The following is a 26941-nucleotide window of genomic DNA, read 5'->3' as shown; positions in this document are numbered from 1 at the left end:
CATCAGATTACTTTGCCAAATTTTCATTCGTAATACGTGAGTATGCTTCGCCTGGTGTTTAGGTACACATCAGACATTTAGTGAAGTAGACATATATTTTCTAAATATAATATATATATTTATGTATTTATTTATAATATACATATTTATATATTTTTATATATATATTTGTTTTACAATAAGGGATTTTACTGTAACATCTGAAATATACTAACATATGCATTTTCACTAGTAGTATTACCAGATTTTGATAAATTTCTAATAAAACATACTGATACAGAAGGGGTGCTTGATTTTTTTGAAGTTTAATACAATTGGTTCTCAAAAATTAGTGTTTTGAAACAAATGAGAGAGAATTTACATCCAAAGACAAGCTGAAGGTATCTTGTTAGTGTGGCCTGTAAAAGGAAATCGATTTTGCTCTAATGGTCTATAGTACTTCTTATGATGGCTTAAACAATGGAAACAAAAATGTGTCTCTGTCTGGTTTTCCATAACAAGATGTTTGAAGGTTCCTCCCTGCAGTGTATTCTGATACTTGAATCCAGGCCGATTTTGTTGCCAGTTTGTTTTAGGGTTTTGTTTAATGGAGCCTCTCCTGGTGCGCCTTGGGCACGCGGTATGGCACCAGTCCAGCGTGGGCCTGGACATGCGGAGTGCCGCAGCTCTTGCCGTGACTTCAAGTATTCATGGTTTAGGTTACAAGCTCCTTTCTGCCTGTGCCAAGTTAGGTAAAGATGAATGTCAGAAATAGTCGTGAAAAGTGGTGGGCTGCTAGTATTTTAATATTTAGATGGATAATGATAATTCTTTGTCTGTGGATCCTGCAATCTGATTGGCAGAAACGTGGTCCTTAACTAACAGGTAAAGCCGAAATGTGAATCATGGCCTCATTTTTAGCCAGTCAGATCCTTCATCCCAAGCGCATTCCTCCTGCCCGTGGACGGGGAGCTAGACCTCTGGCCACCAGCCTCCTGCTCCTTCAGTCCCTGCTGCCACGGCGTCCCGGGGAGGGAGCTGTGAGAGTAACCCTGAAACAAAGTCCAACAAGAACAGAGAAGGCATGTGCCTGATTTATATTTTGGTTCTAGGTAAACTTTTAGAAATGCCAAATGCTATTTGGGGAGCATGTGCTACGGTAAAGACGCGAAGGAAGAGCAGTCTGTCTGTGTGACCTGAGGTCTGGTTCCCTAAGTCTATGAACTTGTCGTGACTTCCATCTTCTGCCATGGGGAAAAGAACGTTCCATTTTCAAAAAGACTGTATTCTGAGTGCTGTATATAACTTCTGAAGCACTTTGTTGGCAAAAATAAAAAAAGTCTGTCTTATTCCATCTCTCGAGCATACTGTTTTTAACAGCAATAATGATTCATGTGTTGGCCATCTCTGAAGGATTGCCTAAAATGCCACTTCTTGCTTTCTTGGCTGTGACGCTTTATTTCCTCTCGTGAGCTTTTATGTGCAAAAGACCAACAAATGGGTCACCGTTGCTTCAATGACTTGTTCGTTTTGCATCCTGCATGTAGTATTTCTGAAAACTTAATGGCGCTTTGTTGTGCAGAAGTTTGTTCCAGTGATTTTGTTTGATAATTACCAGGAGCTCTGACTGTTAGTCATTTATAACATTGTTAAATTTAATTTTGGTGCCAAAAGTAGATTTTAAAAATAGTTTCCAATTTAAATGTATCGTCTTAATTTCGTATTTCAATGGCTGAAAAGTTGTAAGATCCAGACACGTTTTTCTGTGAAATCTATGTGCAACCATGTTTGTTCTCTCACTTTTTTGAGAGGCTGGGCAGCGATCAGTTAGCTGTCCTGTACTACTAATACACCTACTTGCTGAGCCCTAGTCTATACTGCTAGTAGTTTAAAAAAGAGGAAAAAAAAAAAAAAAGGTGTCTTGGCACCTGTTAAAGTCCTTATAAAAGCCATATTTACCCAAGTAAGACCCCCAAATAGTTTTGATTTATCCAGATTATTTAATAGCATTAGCATCCACTAAACTGACAAAGAACAACGTTTAGTAGCCCCAACTGTTCTTTGCAACGAAGATTATAAGACTCCATTCAGGAAAGCACATAAGCGTATGCTTAAATTGCTTTGCTTTGTTGGTGCCCTGTAGCGTAACAAAACCAAGGGGTTTGACCACAGCCTCTTTCTTTGTTTTTTCTGCCTCTGTCAGGATCAGTCCAAAACTACAGAAGCAGACCGCTACATATTATTCCACATAAGTGCTTTATTAATGCATGTGCTGTGAATTAAATCAGTCTAGCTTTGTGTAATTTGGCTCGGTTTCACTCACCAGCTGAAAACACAGGTAAATCATCTCGCAGTGAAAATAACGGCACCGCTGTTCATCTCTGCCTTAGCTGGGAGATCAGACCCCGTTAGCTGATGAAAAGACAGACCTAAGCCACAGAAGCTCAAAATCTGGGCTATATCAATCTAACAGTAGTCATTACCAGACACTTCAGAGAAATGTAGGCCAAAGTGAGCTGCTTAGAAATCTGTAACTTCTTCGTAAGAAATCAGTTTATATTCTGGAATGCTAGGGTTTTGCAAGACAGTGGGAAAGGGAAAGCGGTTCGTGACAGTGTCATGGTATTCATTCAGGACTATTCCAAGTATCTTTCTCCATGACGAGAGAGAGTCGAGTAATGGGCAGGAGTCCTTACTATGATAGGTATTTGCTTTCTATTGTGTTCTCTATGTATACATTACCATTTCATTTATGTCTTGTGTATTAGTTTCTCTGTATCTTCTGAATGAGCCAGTTTATTATGGAAAATTTGACTATTTAGTTTTGTTTCCTGCAGAAAATATTGCAGCTACTACCTGAGAGGATTTTTTATCGATGGCATTTTCGCAGTATAGGTAAGAAGGAATGGTTTACAAACATTCTAGTACAAATAGAATCAATGTTTTCTGTAGTCACTTCTCTGGTTCTCCAAGTCCCGTTAACCACAGAATCCCTTAGTACTGCCCATAAACAAATAGTACTTACGTACGAGACTTGCAGCTGAAAATTCTAGAAGCATATGGAAAATCTTTTTACCTTTTTTCCTTGTTTTGTGTGGGTTTGGTTGCCTGCTTAATTTTTATTTTGCCTGAATGCTCTTTAAATTTTTTATATTCTTGGATTTGCCCGAGTCTTCTTCCCTTTCTTCTCTTTCATGTGCTAGAAGCTATCAAGGTGCTGGGGGTTATAAACCAACACGCCTTTTTCTAATTAGGTCTCCCTTTGTATTCACAGACTAACGCCAAAAACTAAGATTGAGGAGGGTTGTGGAATCCGTATGTGACTCTTGCAAATCTGCGTTATGATAGCCTTTTGCAAGTGATCATATACGAGGTGCCCATACAAATTCATACACGTTGCTCTTTGCCTGACAATAGAGACTGTGTTGAACTTGACCCTTGCCGCCTCCTGGAAATTTATTCTGTAAGACTCATGCTGTGAATAGGTGGCTGCTTGGTAGTTGAGCACAGGCTGTGCAAACCATTGGACTGCTGCAGTGAACGGGAGCTTAATTTCTTCTCTGATATTCCTGTATTCTCTGGGCAGTTTAGTTCATTAATGTTTGTGAAACAGTTGTCGCTGTTTGTGGGAATTCAGTGAGGAATTTCTGGTTTAGAGCTGGGATAGTGAAGGGAAGAGATTAAGGACAAAAACGTAAACTTTAAAGTAGCTCTTTTTGATCAATTTTTCTTTTAATGAGTGGTCCACAATTTTACTGGCCGTTATAAGTGGAATTATGAACACATGGTATTTCTGCAAGTTTGGCCCCAGCTGTCTGTCACTGATTCTCGTATAACGGAGGATTTGCCAAGCATCATGCTAGAATACAACATTGGCCATGACAGACACAGGACACCTATGGATGGCATTCACTTGGTCAAACCGAGAGACTATCCGTTCTTTCCCCACGCTCCTGTGGTATTTACTGTCCATGTTCTGGCTTCTGGAGCAAAGGAAGGAATAGGAGGAGTCTGGCAGAGAGAAGTCTCGGCGTTAGTAAAGCTCTGCTTTTTTTTTCCCTTAGTCTCCTGTCCATTCTGCATGCTTTGTAAGGCAGGTGTTCTGCAGAAAAAGGCTTCATAAGCATGGAACTGAAGATTGTATTGCAACACATGCATAAAAAAGAACAAAATAAAGTCGCCAAATTTAAGGCATGCACTCGGAGTGCTTGGCTTAAAGCACTGAATATTCTTCCACTATAGTTGTTTTCTTTTAAGCATGAAGATAATAGATATCTAACAGACTTGGTTTAGTCACTCATGAACTTTGGAAATCTAAAAAAGAAAAGCACAATTAATTTTTCTGAACAACTATCATGTTTTTTAGAAGTTTTCATATAGCTCATATAGGACTTTCAACTAGATTTTAAAATTAGATTCGATCATTAATGCTATGGGGAAAAGAAAGTTTTATTGTCTGTGATTTGAAGATAGCTAACCTTTCGATGATTTAAATATTCCCTGTGGCCTACAGTGCTTGTATAGTATGTGTTTTGACCTTGTGATCATGTACGGGAGCCAGAAAGCAAAATTTATTCCTCTCCTCATTTGACCAGATTGAATAAAGCTAGACTCAGATGGGCACAGAAATACCGAAGGGTGAAATACATTTGTTTTGATAGTCAAAGTACCTGGAAAACCAATGAAGTAGTTGTAACTTGATAATTTCCTCTGAATTAAACATCTTTGATTCATCACTACTTTGAAAATTCTGCTTCTGAATGCTACCAAAGTGGTCGCAATGTTTTGTTTTGCTGCTTGTTAAAGAAAATTTTATGCTGCTTTGAGGGGGTTATATTTCTGCTAAGTAGTACTTTTTTGTTGTTGTTTGGTTTGGTTTCCAGCACTATTTCATCAGCTGCCATGTTTTTCATCAGAACAATGAATTTGCTGTTGCAGAAGAAATAATGAGTGGAAGTTAAAGGTCAAGGAAAGGGCTGTTGTCGCATTTCCAGTTAGCACTGACAAAAATAAAAGGAGACATCTGCTTGACCACTTTACTACCGTTTCATCTGAATTAGTCCAGAACAAATTGGTTTTAGTCAGTTGTTTTGTAGCAGATATATTCTTTATATTTATGCTTCCCTTGAATAGTCATATTTGGATAATTTTTTAACTGTGTCCAATAAATAAGCTACAAAATTTGGCAGTGCAATTATTTACAGCTGTACCTTGTGATTTGCTTTTTGCTTAATGGTCACATGGATTAATATCTATTTGCTATATATGTTAATAATTTCCATTTAATACTGTGAAATGGTGAGATCTTGAGGGGAGGATCACATTTAAGGAATGTACATAATTCACAAATCCAGGACAAATAACAGCCGAGTGCTACATCATGTTATTTTTCTTAGAATTGGATTAAAATCATTTTTTAACTGAAGCATTTGATGTATAGTCTCTCTCTGATTTTTAGGTCAGACATTTGAAGTTAAGGGCAGTTAGCCTGGTATATCTAAAACCAGAATTGAAATATTTTGCAATTTTAATAGTTGTGTTTTATACACATGAATGTAGTATAGATTGCTAGCATCTTTTTCTTATCGTTATTGTCAATATTAGTGTATTCAAATGCATTAATCCTACAAGTTGGACTTCCTGATTTCTCCAAATCTAGTAAGTCAAAATTTGCCCTAGATATCTTATTTTTAATGAAAATAATTTGAGAAACTGTCATCTGACTAAAACCAAAGTACCTCACTGTAAAGATACATTACATTTAATCGTATAACACTGAGGATAGCGATTGTAATTAGATTCACTTTGGGTTTTTTCACCCCGTAGTTTTCTTTTTCTTAAACACCAGCACAGTAGCCACATAGTAAATGGCATTAAACTAGCCTTTTCTGTAGTATTTTTCAAAAAATATTCTGATGGAAAGTGACCATCTTAGTATCTGATACGTGCCTCTAATTTTTCTAATCCAGGGTCGATTCTGAAGAAACTTTTGCACACTGGAAATTCTCTCAAGGTATTTCTCTTTGGTGATGTACTCATATTTCTTTTCCCTTTAATTCTTATGAAGCATATTACTTTACAGTTTTCCAATATCAGTGTTTTTCAGATTGTTAGGCTTTGTAATTTTACTTATTCACCTTTTAATCATAAATTTTATTATTGTAATCCTAGATTATTTTAATATTTATCTTCTTCAGTCATGTTGCTGTTCTAATGACCTTTGTAAAGTTACCTGGAGAAGGTATTAATATGTTTTGCTTAATACTTTACTTTTTCATCTATCATTAAGTGTACTGTATTAAATGTATTGGTTTCTTTTTTGCCAGAGTTTTAAATCTATTTTTTCTTTTTCTAAATATATTGCTAAAATTAAAATTGTATCTTGTTAATAAAAAAAAGTAAATAGACTTAGTAAACTTACTGAATACGCTACCTTGGGTGGTTTTGTTGCATCTCAGTGTTCATGAGGATCTTCTGATCCCCGTGATGTTGACGACAGTAGCTTACTTTGGCCTCTGAGGGGCCAAGATTGCAGACTTACAAGGGCACGAATTATTGGCAGTTCCCTGGTTGTGCCTCACACTTGCTGTTGTACTTCCAGAGCCCCTTTTAAGATTGAGTCTTGAGGCTAGCCAAGATGTGTTTGGCCCCAGGAACTGCAGGAGTGGAACTAGAACTTTTTGGCCTCTGATGGAAGTTGGGGCGATAATGCTGTCTCCTTGGAGTGCCACCACCTTGGGTACAGCTTGCTCCCACCCTTTCTCCTCATGGTTAAATTAATAATGTGATTACTCTTGGTATGATGAAAAGACTCACTAGCACGTAGCTGGGATAAAAGTATTTGTCCTGCATTTTCTTAACTATTTAACTGTGTTACTGTACTTACAAATTTATTTTAATATCTTTTTCTACAAAATCATCCCCTTGTAGATAAGATGTGAAGGAATCCGACTGTTTCTTCTCTGGCTTCAAGCGCTTCAGACTAACTGTGCGGAAGAGCAGATATTAATATTTGCATGCCTTGTCCCTGGCTTTCCACCCATTATGTCCTCACGAGGTCCCTGTACACTAGATAACCTCATTAGTCCTACTAATCCGCCAGATGGTGAGTAAATGAACAGAATTTCCATCAGGGGTGTATTGCCTCCCCCTTCCACTGAGGTCGTTGTGGAGCTGTAGCGTTCCACGGGGGGAAGATCTCACATGGATGATACTATTTGTCTTTATAATTCAGAGATGTATTGAATTTGTCCAGCTATTGTATTCATTACAGCCGTAGAGCCTTCTGATCCTGTCATTCTGAGTTCAGAATCGTTGGGTTTATTGTTTTTTGTTTCATTTGTTAATTGAGGTGCAGCTATATGAACATTTTACTGCAAAATAAGTAGGTGTGTAGATTTACATCTTATTGGTTAATCTGCAGTAGTCGCTTGTGTTAACGCTTCAAACTGCAGTAAATCGTGAGGTTGGTGCCATCCCTGATTACATGCGGTAGGACTTGGGGAAATACGGGAAGCCCAAGCAGTTACTGGACTTTGACTTTGTACAACTTAGTAGCACATTAATGATTCTTTTCAAATTAATCTTTTTATAGAAAATATCTTTTATTTAACTATTTTCAGATTTTCTATGTTTAAAACATTTTCTTTTTATTTTAGCTAAGATTTTTCCAGAAGAAATAACCCCACTTTTGCCAGCTGTCTCTGGAGAGAAAATTGCTGAAGACCAAACCTGCTATTTTCTTCAGCTCCTGTTAAAATATATGGTAATTCAGGTGCGGAGGATATATGTTTTTAACTATTCATATTTGGAGGAATGTACTTGTGGTAGAAAATTAAGTCTACACTGTGTCTATACAGAGCTGGTTTTGCCCCTCCCCAGGAAGAAGCTGTCTTCTGCACTTTTATTCTTGTTTTTTAAAAGGAAAATCATCCCAAAGGTATTTCCTTGTGCGATTTTTGGTGAAAATAAGTAGTTTTTCACACTTGTGATAAGAATTAATGAATATTCTCCAAACTTGCAGGATAACTGACTTTTTATGTGCTTGTGGTCACATTTAGAAAATTAATATGGGGTAAAGATACAACTTGTTCTCTTTGGACACATCCATAGCTGGGAAGACATGTAAAGGAGCACTGGAGAAAGATAAAAAAGGAGAGATGGCTTTTGAGATTTTTTTTTTTTTTGAAAAGGATGCAAGTAACATGTAAATCAAAAATTTTAATTAGAAATAGATCAGATTAATCTGTACAGGAAAGAAATTAAGATAATGTATATATTTAAAAAGTACAAGTTAAGCAATATTTTAAATAAAGCGGAAACTGTATAGACAATGAGCATAAAAGATCTCAGTATTAAAAAAAAGATAAAAGATAACGGAATACTTTGAGATACATTTTTTTGTATCAAAAGGCAAGACCAAAATGATATTTGGAAGGAGTTTTGTCATCTTGAATAAATGCTTTATTTTGAAAAGTGGCTGTATGAAATTATCGACTTCCTACACGACACTCTTTGTTTTACGTATCAGAGTCTCACAACACTTCAGTTAAAAAAATACTTGCGCTGTTCTTTTTATACTCTCCTTACGTGTTTGGGATCTAAAAAACTGACTACACTATAAATCCAATTGCATTGTGGTTCATCAACATTCACTTATTTGTGTTGCTTGGTAGAGGGGAGCACAGTTGGGCAGGAACTTTCTTGCTTACAGACAAGAGATGAGATTAAAATAATCTGATGCGAGTGCAGAATGATTGCTGAGAGCCAGAACACAGAGCAAATCTACATCTTCAAGACAATTTATGTGTGGGACTGGGTAGAATTTAATATGAGTCAGTGTATTTACGTAACAAATAAAATGATGCAAAACCTCAGTAGGCTTGTTTCCAAGCTCTACAGGTGTATTTTGCAGAAGTAGGGCATTGCAAGTCCCACAATTTTAGAGATTTGGAAGAGAACTAGTATGGATTAAAGTAAGAAAATGCATTTAAAAGAAAATAAGTAAATAAATAAATCCCACGTGACTGATGTAAAGTCAGTTTTTCTTTAACTTAATAAATTATCATCTTGGATATAGATTCAGCAAAGTTGTCATCTGCTATGTACAGTTGGACAGGCTTTTCTACGAGCTTTTACTGAAAGAAAAAAAAAAAATTAAGAATCCTGTAGTCCTTTGTAGCCTTTTGATGTTGCTTAAAGGAAAAAAAAGAGGTGGGCCTGAGTTTAAAGTATGTGTCAAAGATAAGCACTTTCAGTGCTCACTTGAGTTTCACAAAAAGGGAAGTGATGTAGGAGACTGAAACCCAGGTAGGTTTCAGTCCTCAGTGGAAAAAGTGCTTCATTGTAGAGATGTCTACTTTTACCTTTCTTATTTGAAGTTGTATTGGATTTTCTTATACAAATAAAGAAAACACACCCATATAGATTATGTGCAACTTATTCCAAATTGAAGGTTTTTTTAATACGAAAAGAGCAACTCCTTGTCAAAATTTGGCACAGTCTTCCAAGGAATTGTAGTTCAAAACTGTTGGTAAAGAGCAACTTGGAAGTACGGGTGGTACTCTGGTGTTGATCTATGCAGTAAAGGAAGAGTACCTTTAAAAACAAACTTAGATGTCAGCCTCTTACTCGTCAGTCTAAATTTACAGGTAGGAAGCAAATTTGTTAAAAACAGTAATATGACATTTTCCGTGCTTCACTGTATCAGAACAGCACAAATGTGCTGGCTTCTAACGAGCCTGCCGCCTTTGATATGCTAGAGCCCTCGTGGTAATATCTTATATTCTTACTGCGGTTTGTAAAGTTTTTTGGGACAGTGCTAATTTTTTATCTCTCTTGTTAAAGTATAATTGTTTATCTTTTGTATTCAATGTGGAATGATTGCCAGTATAACACATCAACGTAAAGCTTTTTGTTTGTTTCCCTTTAACTCCGTGACAAAGGCTGCCAGTTTAGAGTGGAAGAATAAGGAGAACCAAGACACGGGTTTTAAGTTCCTCTTCACCTTGTTTAGAAAATACTATCTTCCTCACTTGTTTCCATCTTTTACAAAGCTAACCAACCTCTACAAGCCTGTTCTTGGTAAGTAGTGAATTTTATCTTTGAAGTAGAAAAAGACATAATGGTGACTGTTCTCATAGCATCTCTGTTACCTGCGGGCATATCACTACAGCTCTGTTGAATGAGGATTTTTCCTCCCTTGTCTCATGTTTTGATTTTTTTTCCTAGCACAACCTTTGATTTTCTGAGATAGCCCAGGAAGCTGCTGCTGCTCGTCACTGCATAAGGGCTGGCCTGATTCTCCTTTCCTAAGGACATTTCCACTGGCATAACATTTATATCGAGTGAGCGAGGACTCTGTAGCTGTGATGTGTAATGAAGAACATGCTCTCTGACAGGTTTTTTAAAAAATTGGCAAGCTGCCCAAGCGTGAGGGAGTAGCTAACTTAGTTACTCTTATTTTACTTCTTGTTTCCTTGAAGAGAAAATGAGCATGAAGGGCCAAATGAAAGGAAATGGAGATGCACATCTACAGTTGTAGGAGTAAAAGCATGTTATTTCAGAAACGCTCACATTTCTCCTAATTTTCCACTGAGTTATGTATTAGACTCCATAGGAACAGTTGTGTTAATACTCACCTGATATACTGCAGTGTCTTCATCATCCTTTCCCTCCCTCCTTTGATTTTTAACTCATGTCCTTTGCAGTTTAATATTGTGTCTAAAATCACTCAGTGCCACTTCAGCTGTGTTGTTCACAGCTAGAGCCCAGGCCTTCCATGTTTTTCAGCTGTGTACCAGTGATTTTTCCCTGAATCTAAGCATCTGAATGAATTGTGACCCAACCTATCTCCCTTCAGCAATCTGCCACTTCTTCCCATGTGGTTTCTTTCTTCTGTTTCAGCTTGTGCAGTGCTCTTTGCTTCTCTTTCTGATGTGCCAAGTCTCCTTTTTCCTCTTAATCTTTGCACTATTGAGTGTTCCAGAGCCATCTTCTCTTTCTCACTGCACTTTATTAATAAAACTGTGAAACTTATAAAATGGACTTACATTGTAGTAGGAGGAGTTCTTTGTTTCAGATTTTGCCCTTCTTTTTGCAGCCCTTCTCTTTTGCTTTCCTTTGTTTTGCGTGATACAAATTATAACCTTCAGGAAAGATCTGTGCTTTTGTGTTCTTGCTTTTCTTTAGGAGTAATAAAATTATGAAAGAATATAAGCATTAATATAATAAAAGCAGTCAGTCATTGCATCTGTTATTTCGTATGGAGAAAATGTTGTTGGTGACATGTTCAAGACATTTAACCAGAGTCTGGAAGCAATTACAGTTTTTTAAGATTAGATTTTCTTTATATCTTCTCTTTTTATCTCACCAGATATTCCTGATATAAGACCAAGACCAGTATACATTACTGCAACACGAAACAATGAAAATGTCTATAGCACAAAAATCCCATATATGGCAGCTCGAGTTGTTTTTATTAAGTGGCTTGTTACCTTCTTTCTTGAAAAGAAATATTTAACTGCTGTTCAGAATACAAAAAATGGAGGAGAAATGCTCCCTAAAATTATTCAGGTGTGCTTTAAAGTTTACCTCTCTTTTCTTATGTACATGCTAACCTTGCAAATGATCACAATGCACTGACAACTGAAGCAAGAAAGAAATGCTACCCCTAAGTGAATAGATTATGTACTTGATTATTTGAATTTTTTTTTTCTTTGATGAAGGAGGGAATCTCCAAGGGAAACCCTTTAGTAATTTACTAGCTTTTTTTTTTTTCTCGTAACTTTTTGCCTTACCAGCTTCATCAGTATTATGTTTAGACTTTTGGAATTTAATCTGTAAGCTGTCAAACTTATTTGTGCCATGGACCATTTCCCGGCAACATCAAAGGCTGCTTTGTTTTCCTCTTGATTAAAGCAGCTGTTTACAAGGAGATATTAGAAAAATATTTCACTTTCCAATTGCTGGTTGAGACTGCTCTAGGATTAGGGACTTCACACTGAATTTTATAGAAATAGATGCTTTTTCTTTTAAGAGACTCTCCAGTTTCCTGTTAAAAACTTAGGATCGCTGTCAGCTTATATTCTTCTCTTGAATTGTAGGTCAGTGTCAAATCTGGATTCAGTGGAAAAACATACATTAACTGTTATGGTAGAACTGTATATTTTCATGTCGATTGTTTTTGGAGTTCTTCGCTGTAGAAGTTTGAAGCCCTAAACCAGCTAAGTGTAGCTTACCTTCTGAAAGTGCTTTTTTTTTAATTGATCTTTTCTTTCTCATTGGAAATTCCACCTTTTGTATAAACTGCTGTGCCATTCCAACAGACGTGGCCTGGAAAAAGAATTTATTTCTTTCCACTGAATTTTATGGACAGCTGACACCAAATAAATATTTAGGTTGCAGAAGGGTATTGCTGCCCTCGAAAAGGAAACTGGTCAAAAGTTATCACGTAGCTGAAGCTGAGCGCCAGCTTTTGGCACGTTGGCTTCTCGGTGGCTTTGAAGCTTGTTGCTGATGTCAGACAGCAACGTGTCTTATTTGAATGGGCCGCTTTATTTGTCCTTGGTATTATGATGTAATTTAAAGCCTACAGCGAGCCTGTACCTCGCTAGCGTGGCTGAATCTTAACAATAAAGCTCATTGTGAAAAGCAGCAGAGATGTTATTGCTGCTCTGTTACTGCTCGCTTGGCCGAACAGAGGGCAGCCTTATTAATGTCAACAGAAAACAGAACTGCATTGGGCGATGCTTGGGGTTAGTGTAAGTTGGGGTTCTTTTTCTGGTAACTCAAAAGCAGTTTTTTAGTCCTCTCTCTTCTCCTGAGTGGATCACTTTAGCTAGACGCGGTCCGAGGTGTTGCAAAATACATGCAATGCCAGAACAAAACCAGAGAAGGAGTTGTCAGGAATAGTCAGGTGCGAGGGTATGAGCCACGTATAGTGATGTGATATCCATCTTTTCCCAAAAACGAAGGGACCTGGGGATTCCTCTCCACTGTGTGCGTTCCTCCACTCCCACCACTGCACCCCTCCCTTTTTATCTTACGGAGTGGACAAGTCAGTCAGCTGTTCTGGGCTGGGGGGGCCCGTATGAAGTGTACGTTATGCAGAGTATAAGACCAAATTCCTTCTCGGATCAAGTAGTAGACTGAAAATTACACTTCCTGACTGCTGGGATCCCAGCGTGTTGTGTGAAAAAGCACTAGTATCTTGAGTTCTGCGTAAGTATTCCAGACTTTTGGTGTATGCTATTTCAGTTATTTAATTAGGCGTGCATTTTCTTCTGTGTAGACTGTTGGTGGTGTAAACCAAGATAAAAACGCCGAGCTGGAAGCCAGCATGTCTTATGCAAGCGAGCAGGAGAGAAGCCATTCTAACAGCAGCACCTTGTCTGACAGAAGGCTCAGCAATTCCAGCCTCTGCAGCATCGAGGAGCAGCACCGGACCGTCTATGAGATGGTGCAGAGAATCCTCTTATCCACTCGGGGATATGTTAACTTTGTTAATGAGGTGTTTCGACAAGTAAGTCTATGTTTAGTTGCTATTGTTTTTGGTTTTGTTTTTTTTCTTTTAAAGGAAATGTCATGGTTATGAGAGAGCACTGCGAAGGCTGTTGGTCAGGTAACTGGTCAAACTTGATGCTAATCACACCAGCACCCTTTTAGTTTGGAGTCCTTCCTAGGTCTAGTTTTAACGATAAAATTAGGAAATTTTTGTAGGAACTGAAGCTTGTTGCTGATGCCAGATGGCAACGTGTCGTGTTTAAATGGGCCACTTTATTTGTTCTTGGTATTACAATGTAATTTAAAGCTGTGTAAAGAGCTCTTAGCTTGCGAATTTATTATTTGAATTAGTAAGATTCTTGTTCCTGTGATCAGCGTCAATATTTAATGTCTATTTGAACATTGATTGTTTCTACTAGTATTTTTCATTAATGTGACATCTTTTCAATTGTTTGGGATAAAAATACATAAAATACATGTGGACCTACTGGAGAGTCCTTTTTTTTGTCCCTTAGCAAGGTAGAAATCGGTTGAAGCAGCAGTTCCAGGTCACATAAGTGCTTTACTGTGAAATATTTAGTGTGGCACAGTTTAGGACTGCTTGGGGCAGTGCGTTGCAGTGGGATGGGTGGCATTTTGATGGGAAGGAGTACATCTGCGTACGTGAAGACCCGCTGTGGCGTGCTGCCCTCTCCCGGTGTTTGCTCAGAGAGTGTGAGGCTGGACCAGCTTCCAGGGGACAAGGGCCAACGGGATCCAGTACTTCTGTCTTTATTCAGTATGATCAGTGTTCGGTAATTGAAACAGATAATGGTATTTCGATCCTGTTCGTGTTTCTCTCTCGCTTACAGGAATCTCACTAGTCACTGTGAATTCCTCTTTTCTTTTTTCTTTTTTCTTTTCTTTTTTCTTTCTACCCTACTTCTTAGCCTTTCTGAAAGCATTCTGTGTAGTGCCCATTCATCCTGCTGATGAGCTGCTGTTTCTCTAATATTCTAGCAGTTGGCTTCTGGCTTTTTCAGTTTCTGCATCCTTAATAAGTTGACAGCGGCTGTGAAGATATTTTCAGAAATGTCACCTGCTTGCTGTATGGCATATTTAAGCTTGCTTTTGCCAACCCTTCAATTTCTGTTGAAATCAGCTGTTGGATGTTGCGCTCCATGCTGACTAGAGACAAGGAGGTGTGCTATGTGATGCAAAGATTTCCCCCGACCTAAGCAAGATACATTTGTAATGTTTTTGCAGCTAAACTGGCTATAGGAAATGCTATAGTTTTTGACCCTGTTAACCATAGAGAGTGGGTAATCTCTTCATAGTTGAAAGAACCTATTTTTTTAGTATGAAAAATGTATTTTCATCTCTTTCAGTGGTTTTATAATATAATGCATATTGATATCAAATGGTTTTTGTTGGCAAAATACACTTTTTGTACCAGGTGACATTTTCAGACATTGATTTTTGTGCCTGTTAACTACAGTGCAAAGGTCTTCTGTCACTGTATTTTTTTTTTTTTTCTCCTAAGACCTCCAGAAATGTGGGGAAGCAGCCAGTCTAACCTTTGAAAGCTTTCAGAGAGGACTTCTTTACAGAATGATTCCCAAATACAGATATTGAGTAGCATGTTGAAAATGAATTTATTGTGCTGATTTCCAAAACTGTGGTGAGAAGGGATCGAATGCCAGCCACTGCTATCCTCATCACAACTTACTGTCTTGCCTCTGCCTACGCTTGCTGAACCGGCATTTGGCATTGTATACTGCTGATGTAATTTGAAGTCATCTCCTCCGGAGAGTGTAGCATAGTACCTAAGTTTAGCCTGCCGGACCTCTGTGGCTAGTAATGGCTTGGGAGAGGAATCCACGTTAAGTTAGACAGCTTGCACGGAGCAAAACCAACCTCTCTGGTTTTGTCTGGACAAATACAACGTGGAAGTAATTTGGAATTAATAGTAATGGAATTGTGAATGATGTAGGTATATGCATAGGCTGTTATTAATCATAACTCCTTCTAGTACAGACACAAAAGTGAAAATTATGTATCCCGTCTTTTTTGAGTGGTATTATTTATGGGTGGTGGTGTCTGGGTATGTTTATATATGCATGCACATCTATGTCCTATATATAGTAAAATTAGTTACCTTTTCAATTTAGGCTTTTTTATTGCCACCTTCCGATGTATCCGCAACACGAAAAGTGGTTAAGGTATATCGAAAGTGGATACTGCAAGAGAAACCTGTGTTCATGGAGGAGCCAGACAAAAAGGAAGACAGCCAGGATGCTGTTGTCAACTTAGAGGATTCATCAGTGCAAATGGATGGTAAACATGTATGGTATCAGCGTTACTTGCTTTATTCTGTTCGCCTGCAATATATGATTTAAGTTTTAAACTGGCTTTGTAAATGAGTAACAATTTAAAAAATGTGTGGAAAATCAAAATTAAAAAATGCTTTTATTTAAGGTCTAGAAATTTAAATAAATATTGAGTGTTCAGTAGCCCTTACTGAGTGCAGGGAAAGATTGCAGCTATTTTGAAAAAGATTTTGTTGATTATTCCCTGTCTGTACAAATATGATAGCAAGAACTTAATGGAAGAAATACTAATATATTCTGCAGTGTTAAAATTTACATTGTCTGTTGGCCTAGTGCGCGTAGGACTGTTTCCTTTTGGTGGTAGTTGCTTAAGAATTTGAAAATATCTACTGATTTGTACATACTGGATGAAATATTTGGATTCAGACACCTTAATCTAGGAAATTAAAGTGTAGATGCAAATTCTATGCATCATCTTTTTAATATCCTTTATTGAACCACCAGTAAAAGTTGGCTTTGACACTATTGACGCTGTGAAGCTATTTAAAGGGAAGTTTTGTTGCACTGAGGAAGAGGTTCGAGTTGTAAAAACATAGTGAGAATTGCAAGGGTTTGACAGATCATTTTTGTAGGGGATTTGTAGTTTTGCCAGGCTTAAATTCAAATATTACTGCAATCAGTGACTACAAAATGTGATATAAAATATTTTAAATAACATAGCTCTTAAAACTTTTATGAACCTTTAAACTCCATGTACTGTCTGTTTGTTCAGATATTAAGAAATAATGTACATGAAATGAATGTAGGACATGACAGTTGCCCCTTTTTTGCTTTTGACATTTTAAATGATTTTGAATAAATACGGATGTATTCCTGCCTGCTTTGTCACTAACTGAATCATGTTTTTGAAAGCTTTCCTCTGACCATTCAGGACATAAGCGCTCATCCAGCTGGGGAAGAACGTACTCCTTTACCAGTGCTGTTAACAGAGGATGTATATTAGAAGACGAGGACAAAAATGTTAAAGCTGGCGCCCAAGCCGCGTTACAGGTGCGGGGTATAGAAAGGTTGCAAGGATGTAACTTACGTAATTGTGTAATTTACACTACAAAATGTAACGTAGTCTCTGAGATTAAGGAAAACAACTACCAGCAGTTGATGGTTTTTGTAAGATATGACTTGGACTTCACTTACAACTTTTAAAAAATGTTTATTAAACCATGTGACCATGTCCTAGAGCCAGATAGCCTTTTTAAGACAGAAGGTTCATCTTTTTTTTTCTACTGTGGGTACTAGGAGTTAATCAGAACTGTACATTTGCTTTTGTTGAACCTCATTTATTGGAAACATTGGTGGTTGCTCAAGCATATAGGAAATGAGTAGCTGGAGGAATGGTACTCTTGCCTGACTGAATAGGAGAGAGACCTCCAAAACCCATACTATGCAATGCATGCCTTTGCTGGGTCTGTAATGCCACCTGACTTTTCGCTAGAATGATGTAGAAAAATAAAGTGACAAGTAAAACATAAAACTTCTCTAAGGAAAGTGAAACGTTTGGCTGGAGGGGGACAAGTATTTTATTGTAAGTCTCTTTATTCTTGACACTACATAAACTGCCTGTAAATGCCTGTCTTGAAGGTATTCTTGACAAACTCCGCGAATGTTTTCTTGCTGGAACCGTGCATTGAAGTCCCTGTGCTGCTGAAGGAGCAGGTTGATGCTTGCAAAGCAGTTCTGAGCATCTTTAGGCGCATGATAATGGAACTATCGATGAATAAAAAGACATGGTAAGCTTCATATATTCTGTATCATTTAAGAGAGAATTATCAACATTTAAACTTTATGGGAGAATTATTGGTTAGGGAAAAGACTTATTAGATAAGTCACACTTGTGACTTGCCTCCGAATTGATTCGTGAGATTGCAGGTTCTGCTGAGTCTACCTCACTGTAGTATTTGACTTCAGGGTTCTGGCTGGTATTTCCATTCCTGACTTCACCTTCTCAAAAATTAGTTTTTACAGTCCACAACCAACTAATGTTATTCTGCAAATGATCTGTGAAGTCTGAAGTGTGATCACATTGTCAATGGGTAAAGCTTACTGGAGAATTGAGAGGGTTTTTCGGTACATGAAAATTAACAAGTACAATTAATAGAACATGTGAACAAAAAGTACAATTTTGTTTTGGAACCAGGGAACAGATGTTACAGATACTCCTTAGAATAACAGAAGCTGTGATGCAGAAGCCGAAAGAAAACCAAGTAAAGGATACATTTGCTCAAAGCATGTCGGGATTACTGTTCCGAGTGAGTGTTTGGCCTTTTTTTGTTTGTTTGGGTTTTTTATGTTGGTTTTTCATGATGATTACCTGTAGATTTAGTTAAGTACTATTGCACAGTGCTATGAAACCTACTTGTAAAACATGAAAAAATTCTCCTTTGCAGTAATACAAGTAATTATCTTGTGAACTGTTCCTAACAGAGGGAGACAGATTCCAGGTGCAACAAGCAGTTGATTTGTTCTTCAGGGCTCTATTACAAACCATGGTAGAACCGGCAGGCACACAGTCTCTTTGTGGGGTATCCTCAATGAGTGTCTCTAAAGTGTAAGCTTGATGTAACTGTTTTCCTAGAAGTTCAGCTGGCAAGTCAAAACTGAGTCACACTGAATGAGATGAACACACTTATACGTTGTATTGTACTTTGCATGCTCAGCTGCAGTATCTAGGTCTGAGTGTCGCCGGTGTAGCTCAATCACTACAATCATTTTGTAGGTACAGGAGACAGTTCTTCATTCTATTATTATTATACGCAGCATATTATTTCAGTTACCGGTGAACATACAGACCACCTAAAACATACGTTTCAGAATTTTTCCTTAGTCAGTAACTTTCACAATTATTCACCCACCGATTTCTGGGAATTTTTTTTTTGATGAAAAACATCTATGCATAATATCTGTGCATCACGAATAATCAATGCTAATATGCAGGTCGGTGTCGACTTCATCAGCATGCGGGTTAGTGTTGGTGTGCTGAATTCATCTTGACAGAAACGTGTGAACTGTCACTTCTTTCTTTTCTCTCAGACCCTGATTGTGGCTTGGATCAGAGCAAACCTGAGCGTTTACATTTCTCGGGAGCTGTGGGATGAGCTGCTCAGCGTTCTGTCCGCCCTGACGGACTGGGAGGAGCTCATAAACGAGTGGGCCAATATCATGGACTCTCTAACAGCGGTGCTAGCAAGAACCGTGTATGGGGTGGAAATGACAAACTTACCCTTGGATAAGCTCAGTGAACAAAAAGAAAAAAAGCAGAGAGGGAAAGGTTAGTCTCTATGGTTCAGTGCTTTTTGTATCAAACAAGTTAAATATTTAAGCTTAAGTTTAAAAATTAATTTAATCTAACATTAAGTATTACTTAATCTAGTGTAAGAACCTGTTTAATCAAATGTGAAGTGCTTTGGATTTATGTATTCTCATCCTTCGTTGTGGGAGGAAAGGTGATTGGGGTCAATAGAAATAGCTATTCAGCAGTTTTTGGTACACGCTTAAAATCAGTCTTTTCTGTGTAGTGGAAATGAAACGTGGTTTCCTGTGCTGTAGTCTGGCATAGTCATCAATGTCAAAATTCTTTTCCATGTATTTTTAGGAAACTTTTTATTAATTACAGTATTTTAGCTACATTTATGTGCCACTTTGCAATTGATGCACATAGTTGAAGTAGTGATTGTTCTTTAATAATAGTAAAAATTCATCTGTTTTTTAAAAGATTAGTATTTTTCATGTCTGAGTGCTTGGAAGTCCATTCATACTTTAGGAAAAATACATGCCAAAGCATGCAATGCTATAGAATTTTGTTTTCTTTATCTCTAAGGTGGCATTTTAGAGCCCCAAAAGACAGCTGTAGTGGGAAGATCTTTTTCATTAAGCTGGAAGAGTCATCCTGAAATTGTGGAGCCAATGAGGTTCAGAAGTGCTACGACCTCTGGAGCCCCAGGAGTTGAGAAAGCAAGAAATATTGTTCGGCAAAGAGCAACAGGTTAGACCATAACTAAATGCTTATGTTCGCAAACACTCAGTAGCACTCAAGTTTTAAATCTGCCTTTGTATTGTGGCTGCTGCCAAAAGTCGTGCAACTTAATAATTAAATGCCTAAACACAGATGTTGTGTACCTGTGTCTGGATGTCTTGACCAATACCAGTATGAATAAAGAATCTAAGTATTTTGGAAAATTCTGAATATACGCTTTTAAATACATTACACTTAATTGCAAGTTAGTCACGTGCAAGTCACGTTTTTTTGTAAAGTGGTAAAGTACATTCCTGTTTTTATCAATTCATAAGAAAGCATTTATTAACATCAGTCGGATAATATATATTGCTTCTGTGCTTTCATACAGCTAGCTATTTACTGTGAGCACAAGGTAAACAATTTCAGCCTTTCTTATTTGCTATATTTGCTTTCTTTTTATTAGTGTGATGAGGTATGTATAGCATCTCCTTTTCTTTTTTTCTCTCATGTTTACTTCTGGAAAGAAGAAAACAGGAGACGGGAGAAACGGGGGTGAGGAACGATGGGGGACTGTCTGAGACCCCAGGCATTGAACAGATACCTGATTTTTCAAGCATTTCAGCAGGCTGAATTTGATCTCTCTTTTTATTTCATGGTAGCCTGTTTCTGTGTTCCAATCCAATGAGCTATGGATTAAAACTCTCCATGGAGAATCTCCTCCTTTTGAATAGGAGATTTTTTGCTGCACGGCTTCCTTCCTCATTCATAACAGATTAGCTGTGTTTCTTACCAGGAGAGTTTGAAGGTGATTTAGTATGTTTCTGTGGCTACAGGCTTCACAACTAAGCCACAGTCTTCAGCTTAGATCACAAAATATTTTGGCATTGGAACCAATTCATTCTTTGTGTTTGTTTTACTTTTAAATTCAGCAAGTTCCTATTTGTGCTCCAGCAGAGATTTCTTTCTTTCTTTCTTATGCTGCAGCATTTCTCCCCTAGACTTCTCACCAGAGCAGTAGAGAGAACCTGGAAGTATTGATCACCAAGGATTTTACTTGGTTGCGTACATTCAAATTAAATAAACTTTCTACCTCTAGTAAGAAAAGCTTATTTGGTAGAGAGCAAGTAGGTTGCCAGGTAGGAGGATGAACTTCACCTGTAAAAGGCCTTTACTTTCATTTTGTGTCTCACAGTCATAAAGAAAGAGAATTATTCTGGCTTTCGTGGGATTTGTGATGATCAATGGCTCCCAAATCAGCAGGTGCAAAAAAGTTTTATATTTGCGCATGCGGTTATAACAATCTTTTCAAATATATATAAAACGTATATCCCTTTTCGAAGGTAAGACTATTTAGAAACACACAAAATGCAGGTACTAAGCCTCCAGAGGTGTCATCTTTCAGAATACAGAAGCCAGGGCTGTTCACGTGAGGACTCTCTTTAGCAAAGTGTCTCCCACTAGGGGCTTTTTTTAAATCCCTAATATTCTCCCCCCTCATTTAAAAACAACAACAAAAAAAACCCTAAGTCGACATAAAAATAGCAGAGCACCTCCTGCTTCCAGGTTAAGACTTTCTTTAGATCTGCTGCTTGTATCTGGAGTTATAAGAGGAAGAGCAGAATATTTCTGCAGCAGATCTTTTGCCTGCTACCCTACTTGAGTATTTTTGCTTCCTCCTTCCTCTCCTCTGTCTTTTAAGTGTCAGCATTGACATTGCTGTGTACAAGAAGAGGAAACTTACAGTGAATAAGATTTTTTTTTTTTTCCCCTAATAAATTTCTGTTAGAGACTTCTGTAATCCAGCATAACTTCTAGTAATACAATTGATGATAAATTGCTCTTTTTCTCTAAAGGAGGCTTTAAGCTTATAACAATTGGATATTAATCCATAAAATACCAAGTTTTTAATGATGTTAGACAGTCTCTAGAGTGTTAGCCACCTTGGAAAGTGTTTTTCTGGTGGTCTTTCTAAGAAACAATGAACCCATTAAGTGTTGTTATTTTGAAGAGAAATTCAATAAGATATGCATTCAGACTGCACTTATCTTCTACCTTCCCTTGTGGCGACTTAAGAACTCCAAAAACTTTCATGAATCTTGTGTCCCTTCCATCATTCTGTTCAGAAACATGGAAAGCAGGGCTCCCTACCCCAAAACCAGAGTCCACAGGATAATCCAGGGTGTAAGGAACTTCATCAAGTCTAACCTCCTGCTCAAAGCAGGGTCAGCTGTCCGTCAGACCAGCGTACTCAGGGCTTTATCCAGTCTGGACCTGGGATCCTAGTTTTAAAAGCAAAAACAGGGGCAACTGTATCTTTAGATCCGTTTTTGAGAAGCACACTATCCCACTTCTCGTATGAAAATGGATTGTTTTCAGCAGAGATGAATGAGTGTAAGAGGTAGCTGGTTTGGGGGGAGCACTGCCAGCAGAGGGGAATTTGAGTACGTTTTACATTCTTTATTTTTGAGCTGCTGCAGGTACTCCAATGAAAAGAAAAAAGGGTAAGTCGAATTAGCCCAGAGATAGGAATCATATACTGACAAAATGAAATATTGCACATTGTGGAACTGCTGTGATTCAGAAATCACTGATTATTGCATTTCCGGTGTGTGAGACACAGTTGCACGTTGTTAACTTACAGCTTATAGGAAGTACTTCTGGGCTTAATGTTGTAAAACTTTTTCTTTTTCTCAAAAGCTTTGTGTTTCATTGTATCAAGACATTCAAAACCCCAAATATTTCATAATTTTTTCTGACATAATTATTGCTTTATTTTTTCCTGGAAGCTAAGCGAAGCCAGTCTATCAGCAACTGTGTTCATCTTTATGAGGCTTTGCCAGCTACTAAAAGCGTACCTCTTCTGCTTCACACTGTGAGCTCTCTCTTACCTGGTATCTCTTACACTTCTTGCTCTCACAGACTGTCAGGTACTGTACTTTAAAGTCATCTTTTATATAAATGTTCTTTATATTTTTAAACTGCTGTCTGTCTACTCCCTTCCTCTCCAGTTGATTATTCTTTAGCAGTGTGGAATGAGATGTTTTGCACTGGTTCTGTTTCCCGTGCCTCGTATCTGTTCAAAACGTGCTCTTAAGTAATATTGGTAGCCATTAAGAGACGAGCAAGTTTAATGGGAGCGTATCTTGTCCTTTTTCAGCGTTACAAAGGGGGGCAAAGAGTGGCTATTTCTAATGCTTTTTTGTTATTCTGTCGCTGGGTTCATTGTCAAAATAAGTAACCTTTTCAGTGAAAAAGAGGAGAGCAGTCTCTTTTCAAGGAACTACTGTAGAAACTAGTTGAATGCTTGAATGTATGAGCTAGCGCAAGCAAAATACATAGTCAAAGAAACGCAGCTGGTCGAGCTACTTGATTAAAAAGAAAAATCTCATTCAATCTGCGTTACACTCAGTTACAAATTGGTGCTTACGAATGTGGATTTTTTTTTTCTTCTAAAGAATTCTTCCTGTAATTGTTGATTCCAGAAGGAAATCTAAAAGATTTGTCTGTGCTTATTAGTTCAGCTAGTGTTTAATTTCTCTCAAAATGTTTGTAGTACTGCAAGCAATGCAGTTTTTGCTCATTTTAATATTAAAGAATTATATTCCCTAGTAACTGAAGTAAAATTTATTTTAATTTCTTAATAAAGAGATGCTTTTATTCATCTTTACACTTTCAATTACTTAATTTATTAAAGGTTTCCAAGCAGTTGTTGATGTTTTACTATAGTGCAGACCAAATATACTAAGGATCAGGAATGCAAAAACTAAAGGCAGCAATTCAGATTTGGGCATTTTAGTGGTTATTTAGACGGAAGTGGGGGTGTTTTTACTCACAAGTGTAGTAAACTTTTCTCCTGTTCTCAATACAGTCTCATCCTATGGAACTTGCTGTTGTGATAAATAAAGCTCGAACAAACCCTAAGCATACCGCTTCTGAACTGAATTCTGTACCGGTACCCAGGCATAGATGTGAAAAACAGATGTAATGGCCTGAGAATACAAAGCTGCTTCGTTGTAGGGCGTTCATCCTATCACCTAGCCAAGAGGTGTCGGTGGAAGCAGTGAGATTTCTCTGTTATGTTAGCAGACTTCCTTTTATTTCTGTTTCCAGCTAGCAAGTCTCTGAAATTATGACACTGTGTCACCTCCCACATTTCGCTTCCTGGGAGGGGTTTCTGACTCCTGAGCCCTAAGCAGAGTCATGAGCTGCTGGAGCAAGAAAAGAAAAGTTTTGCATCTGGCTCTCTAGGGATTCCTGTTTTGTGAAATAGCTTTAGTGTTTTATCATCTTGTGCTGCTTAGTTACCTTCAGTCGTAACACTGAAACTGTTCTAGCTATTGAATATGGGCATTGACCTGAAAGATGAACAATTTTTTATTATTAATTTATTTTATATATTGCTTTCAGTAAGACATTTAAAGTCAATGGTGATACTTCAAGGTCAGTAAATACCAGAACAGTTAGTTTTTGTACATGTGTATTTGTGAGATAATTTCCTGAAATACACGCGATGTTTACGAAGTATTTGAGTATCGTTTAAAGTCACTTGGTAGCCTGGATTGAAGGAACTAAGCACGCTGTCCTCCTCCTGCAGGCCGCTGCTGCGGTCTGTGCATGCTGGTCTGTAATCTCGTGTCCCGCGGGGCTGTGCTGCTTGCTCGTTCCTGAGTAAGTGCAGCCTCAATGTCAGCGCTGTGGAGCCGGCAGGAAGCAGAGCAGAGGAAGGGAGAGAAGGGGAGGAGAACAGAAAGGCGGTGGAAAGGTCCCTTTTATTTAATGTGCATATCGTGACAACATGCTGAAAGAAGTCTACAAGACTTAGTCACTCAGCCCACGTTCTTCATTGAAAAAAAGAAATTCAAGGGTTTGCATAAGAGTTGCTACAGCAGCGGGTTTCCTCATTTTTTGAAAAAGGAGAATAGCATTGGCTGTGCAGATTGCACACCTTGAACAGTCTGCTGGTGGCTGTGTTGGGTCAGCCTCGACGGATGTGCGGGCCACCTCTTGGACTGCTTTCCGGGGAAGGAGTTAGCAATTAGCTTAAGCATGGTCGGTGGCATTAACCAGTGTCATGGCCGTAACTGAAAGCACCACTGCTGAGTGCGAACATACTTGATCCCGAGCGTTACTGTCTTTCCCGTGCCCCGCAATGCTATGAGACATGCATTTCTAAAAGCATTGTGTTGCTAGCTAATCTCAAGAGTTCCTGTTGCTCCTTCCCCAGGATGTCAATTTACTTTCTCACTTGAATTTTCATGCCCCTCTCTCCTCCGGTTTTATTTCTCATTTTCAGTTACAGCAAAAAAGCTGCATGATTCAGTTTGTCCTCACAAACGAAGCCTGAATCGTATGTAGCTAAGATCTCTTTTTTTACTGTTTGAATTGTTGCCTTTTTTATTCTCCCCTTCCCCTCTTTACGGAGGAGAAGTCAGTAAGCACATTCATCTTTTCTGCACTCTGCACCCGTAGTAGTTTGCTGCCTCTCCCCTATTCTTTCTGTTTTGAGAACGAACAGGGTCTGGTTTGGGTCTCTAGCACTGAAAAACATAGCTTTGTTCACAGGACATCCTCCCACCCTTCCTTGTGCACTCCGAACCCCCGGAGTAATTTCTGTCCTTTTTCTAGACTTTACCACTTACACTGCTCATACACCTCTCTCTAAACTTTATGGTTTTTCTAAGGATGTTTCATAAAACTTAAATAGTCACTTCTGTAACTAGGAGTTACATTCTAGCTTTGTAACTTGGGAGTTTTAAATACTTGAGTGGGTCACTTTTTCATATAGCTTTCTTAGGTAAGGAGTTCATGTGTGTATAATTCTGAGGTCGTGCAAATATTTTGTGTTTAAATTAAATCAACAGAAGTTGAAGAATCTCAACAGCTGGAGAATTCAACAGGAACAGAAGCTATGGGCCTATTTGCAGACCAAGAGCAGCAGCTAACTCGAAGCAGCAGCACTTCAGATATTACAGATCAGTTTCCATCTGATTTTTGTCAAGGTAATTTTGACAAAATACAGCGATACTGTACTTCTGAAGAAAAAATGTTGAGACCTGTTCAGCCTCATAAATGCTACTTTGGTTTCCAGCTCTGTTCTAAAATGGTTTTTATCTCATTTTCTTAGTAAATGTACTGTTGGTATCTTGTTGAAAGAACTGATTTTAAGAAGTTACAGGCTACAGATGCAGGACATGACCTTTTATAAAGCAGGGCAGTTAAAAATTAAACCTTTGAATGTATGCGTTATGTATGTAACTCTTAAACTTTTTTTTTACTCTGGCTTGCATTTAAATTTTGTGTATTAAAGCTAACAGTTCTGTTCCTATTGTGTAAGTACTTTATGCTTATGAAGGATTTTTCAAAACATCATGTATTCCGTTTTGATGTTGTATTACTTCACTTAGCTCTAAATACATGAAGCGTACATGTAAACGTAACTGAAATTTTCATATAACTTGCTACGTACTTTGGTCCCACAAATATCTGTATTTCTTGTTTACTTTCTAAAATTTTTAGGTAAAAAGTCTGGGAGTTCTCATAATTTAACTTCAGACTCCAAATCAGTTCAAGAAAACAAGGGTTCTACAAAGAAGGAACATGAAGCTGAGCAAGTAAGGCAAAATAGAAAGTGATTGTTGCTAAGATTCTCACAATGTTTTATTTCTAATCAGATGCCTTTTAGTATTTAGAAACTCTAGGAACTGAAAGTGTGAAAAATCATTAATTGCATTGCTAGTATGGAATCTGGAATTGAGCTGTAGCTGTTCATTATGCTATTCGATATGATCATTTTGTGTCTCTGGATCTTCTCGGTTGCTTATGCAGTATTATGTAATTGGCTGTGTGTGCTTTTTTATATTAAATAGAAACAAGAAGTTCGTAACTTTTTAAATATAAATAATTCATGGCTATTTATAGAGCTACAGTACACTGGAATAAATGTTTGATGGTTTAAAGTGCTGGGGAAAATGCTTTCCTTCAGCGCAATTTGTATCACCAGCTATGTATTGCAGATGTTTGTATAAGTTAACATTAGGACAGGCAAGCTTCATAAATTTTTAATGCAACTTTTGAATAAACGGTAGAAATAATAAATGACTAAGGCTGATCATCTTTGTGGAAGTATAATGCAATATAG

At 37.8% G+C, this 26941-nt stretch overlaps 1 protein-coding gene across 7 annotated transcripts in view; it reads left to right on the top strand.

The window, feature by feature from the left end:
* Window positions 1–26941, top strand: part of RALGAPA2 (Ral GTPase activating protein catalytic subunit alpha 2) — a 135449-nt gene that overhangs the window by 18083 nt on the left and 90425 nt on the right. For 5 of the 7 annotated variants that reach the window (XR_014227753.1, XR_014227754.1, XM_082307649.1 and 2 more), the window contains exons 4-18: window positions 2817–2874; window positions 5949–5992; window positions 6910–7084; window positions 7638–7753; window positions 9924–10062; window positions 11354–11553; window positions 13271–13501; window positions 15633–15806; window positions 16704–16841; window positions 17430–17578; window positions 17986–18097; window positions 18879–19116; window positions 19666–19830; window positions 25665–25802; window positions 26320–26414. Coding sequence is in view for 5 of the 7 variants with exons in the window: in XM_082307649.1 (XP_082163775.1) it covers window positions 2817–2874; window positions 5949–5992; window positions 6910–7084; window positions 7638–7753; window positions 9924–10062; window positions 11354–11553; window positions 13271–13501; window positions 15633–15806; window positions 16704–16841; window positions 17430–17578; window positions 17986–18097; window positions 18879–19116; window positions 19666–19830; window positions 25665–25802; window positions 26320–26414 (2172 nt within the window). In the remaining 2 variants the exon portion in view is untranslated. Of the gene's footprint in view, window positions 1–2816; window positions 2875–5948; window positions 5993–6909; window positions 7085–7637; window positions 7754–9923; window positions 10063–11353; window positions 11554–13270; window positions 13502–15632; window positions 15807–16703; window positions 16842–17429; window positions 17579–17985; window positions 18098–18878; window positions 19117–19665; window positions 19831–25664; window positions 25803–26319; window positions 26415–26941 lie in introns of those variants that run through there. The other 2 variants (XM_082307650.1, XM_082307653.1) reach the window with 2 other exon arrangements.

The sequence above is a fragment of the Platalea leucorodia genome (genome assembly GCF_965183815.1).
Source record: "Platalea leucorodia genome assembly, chromosome: 3".
Taxonomy (NCBI): Eukaryota; Metazoa; Chordata; class Aves; order Pelecaniformes; family Threskiornithidae; genus Platalea; species Platalea leucorodia.
Note: the sequence above shows the minus strand (reverse complement) of the source record. Positions and strands in the feature narration are given on the sequence as shown.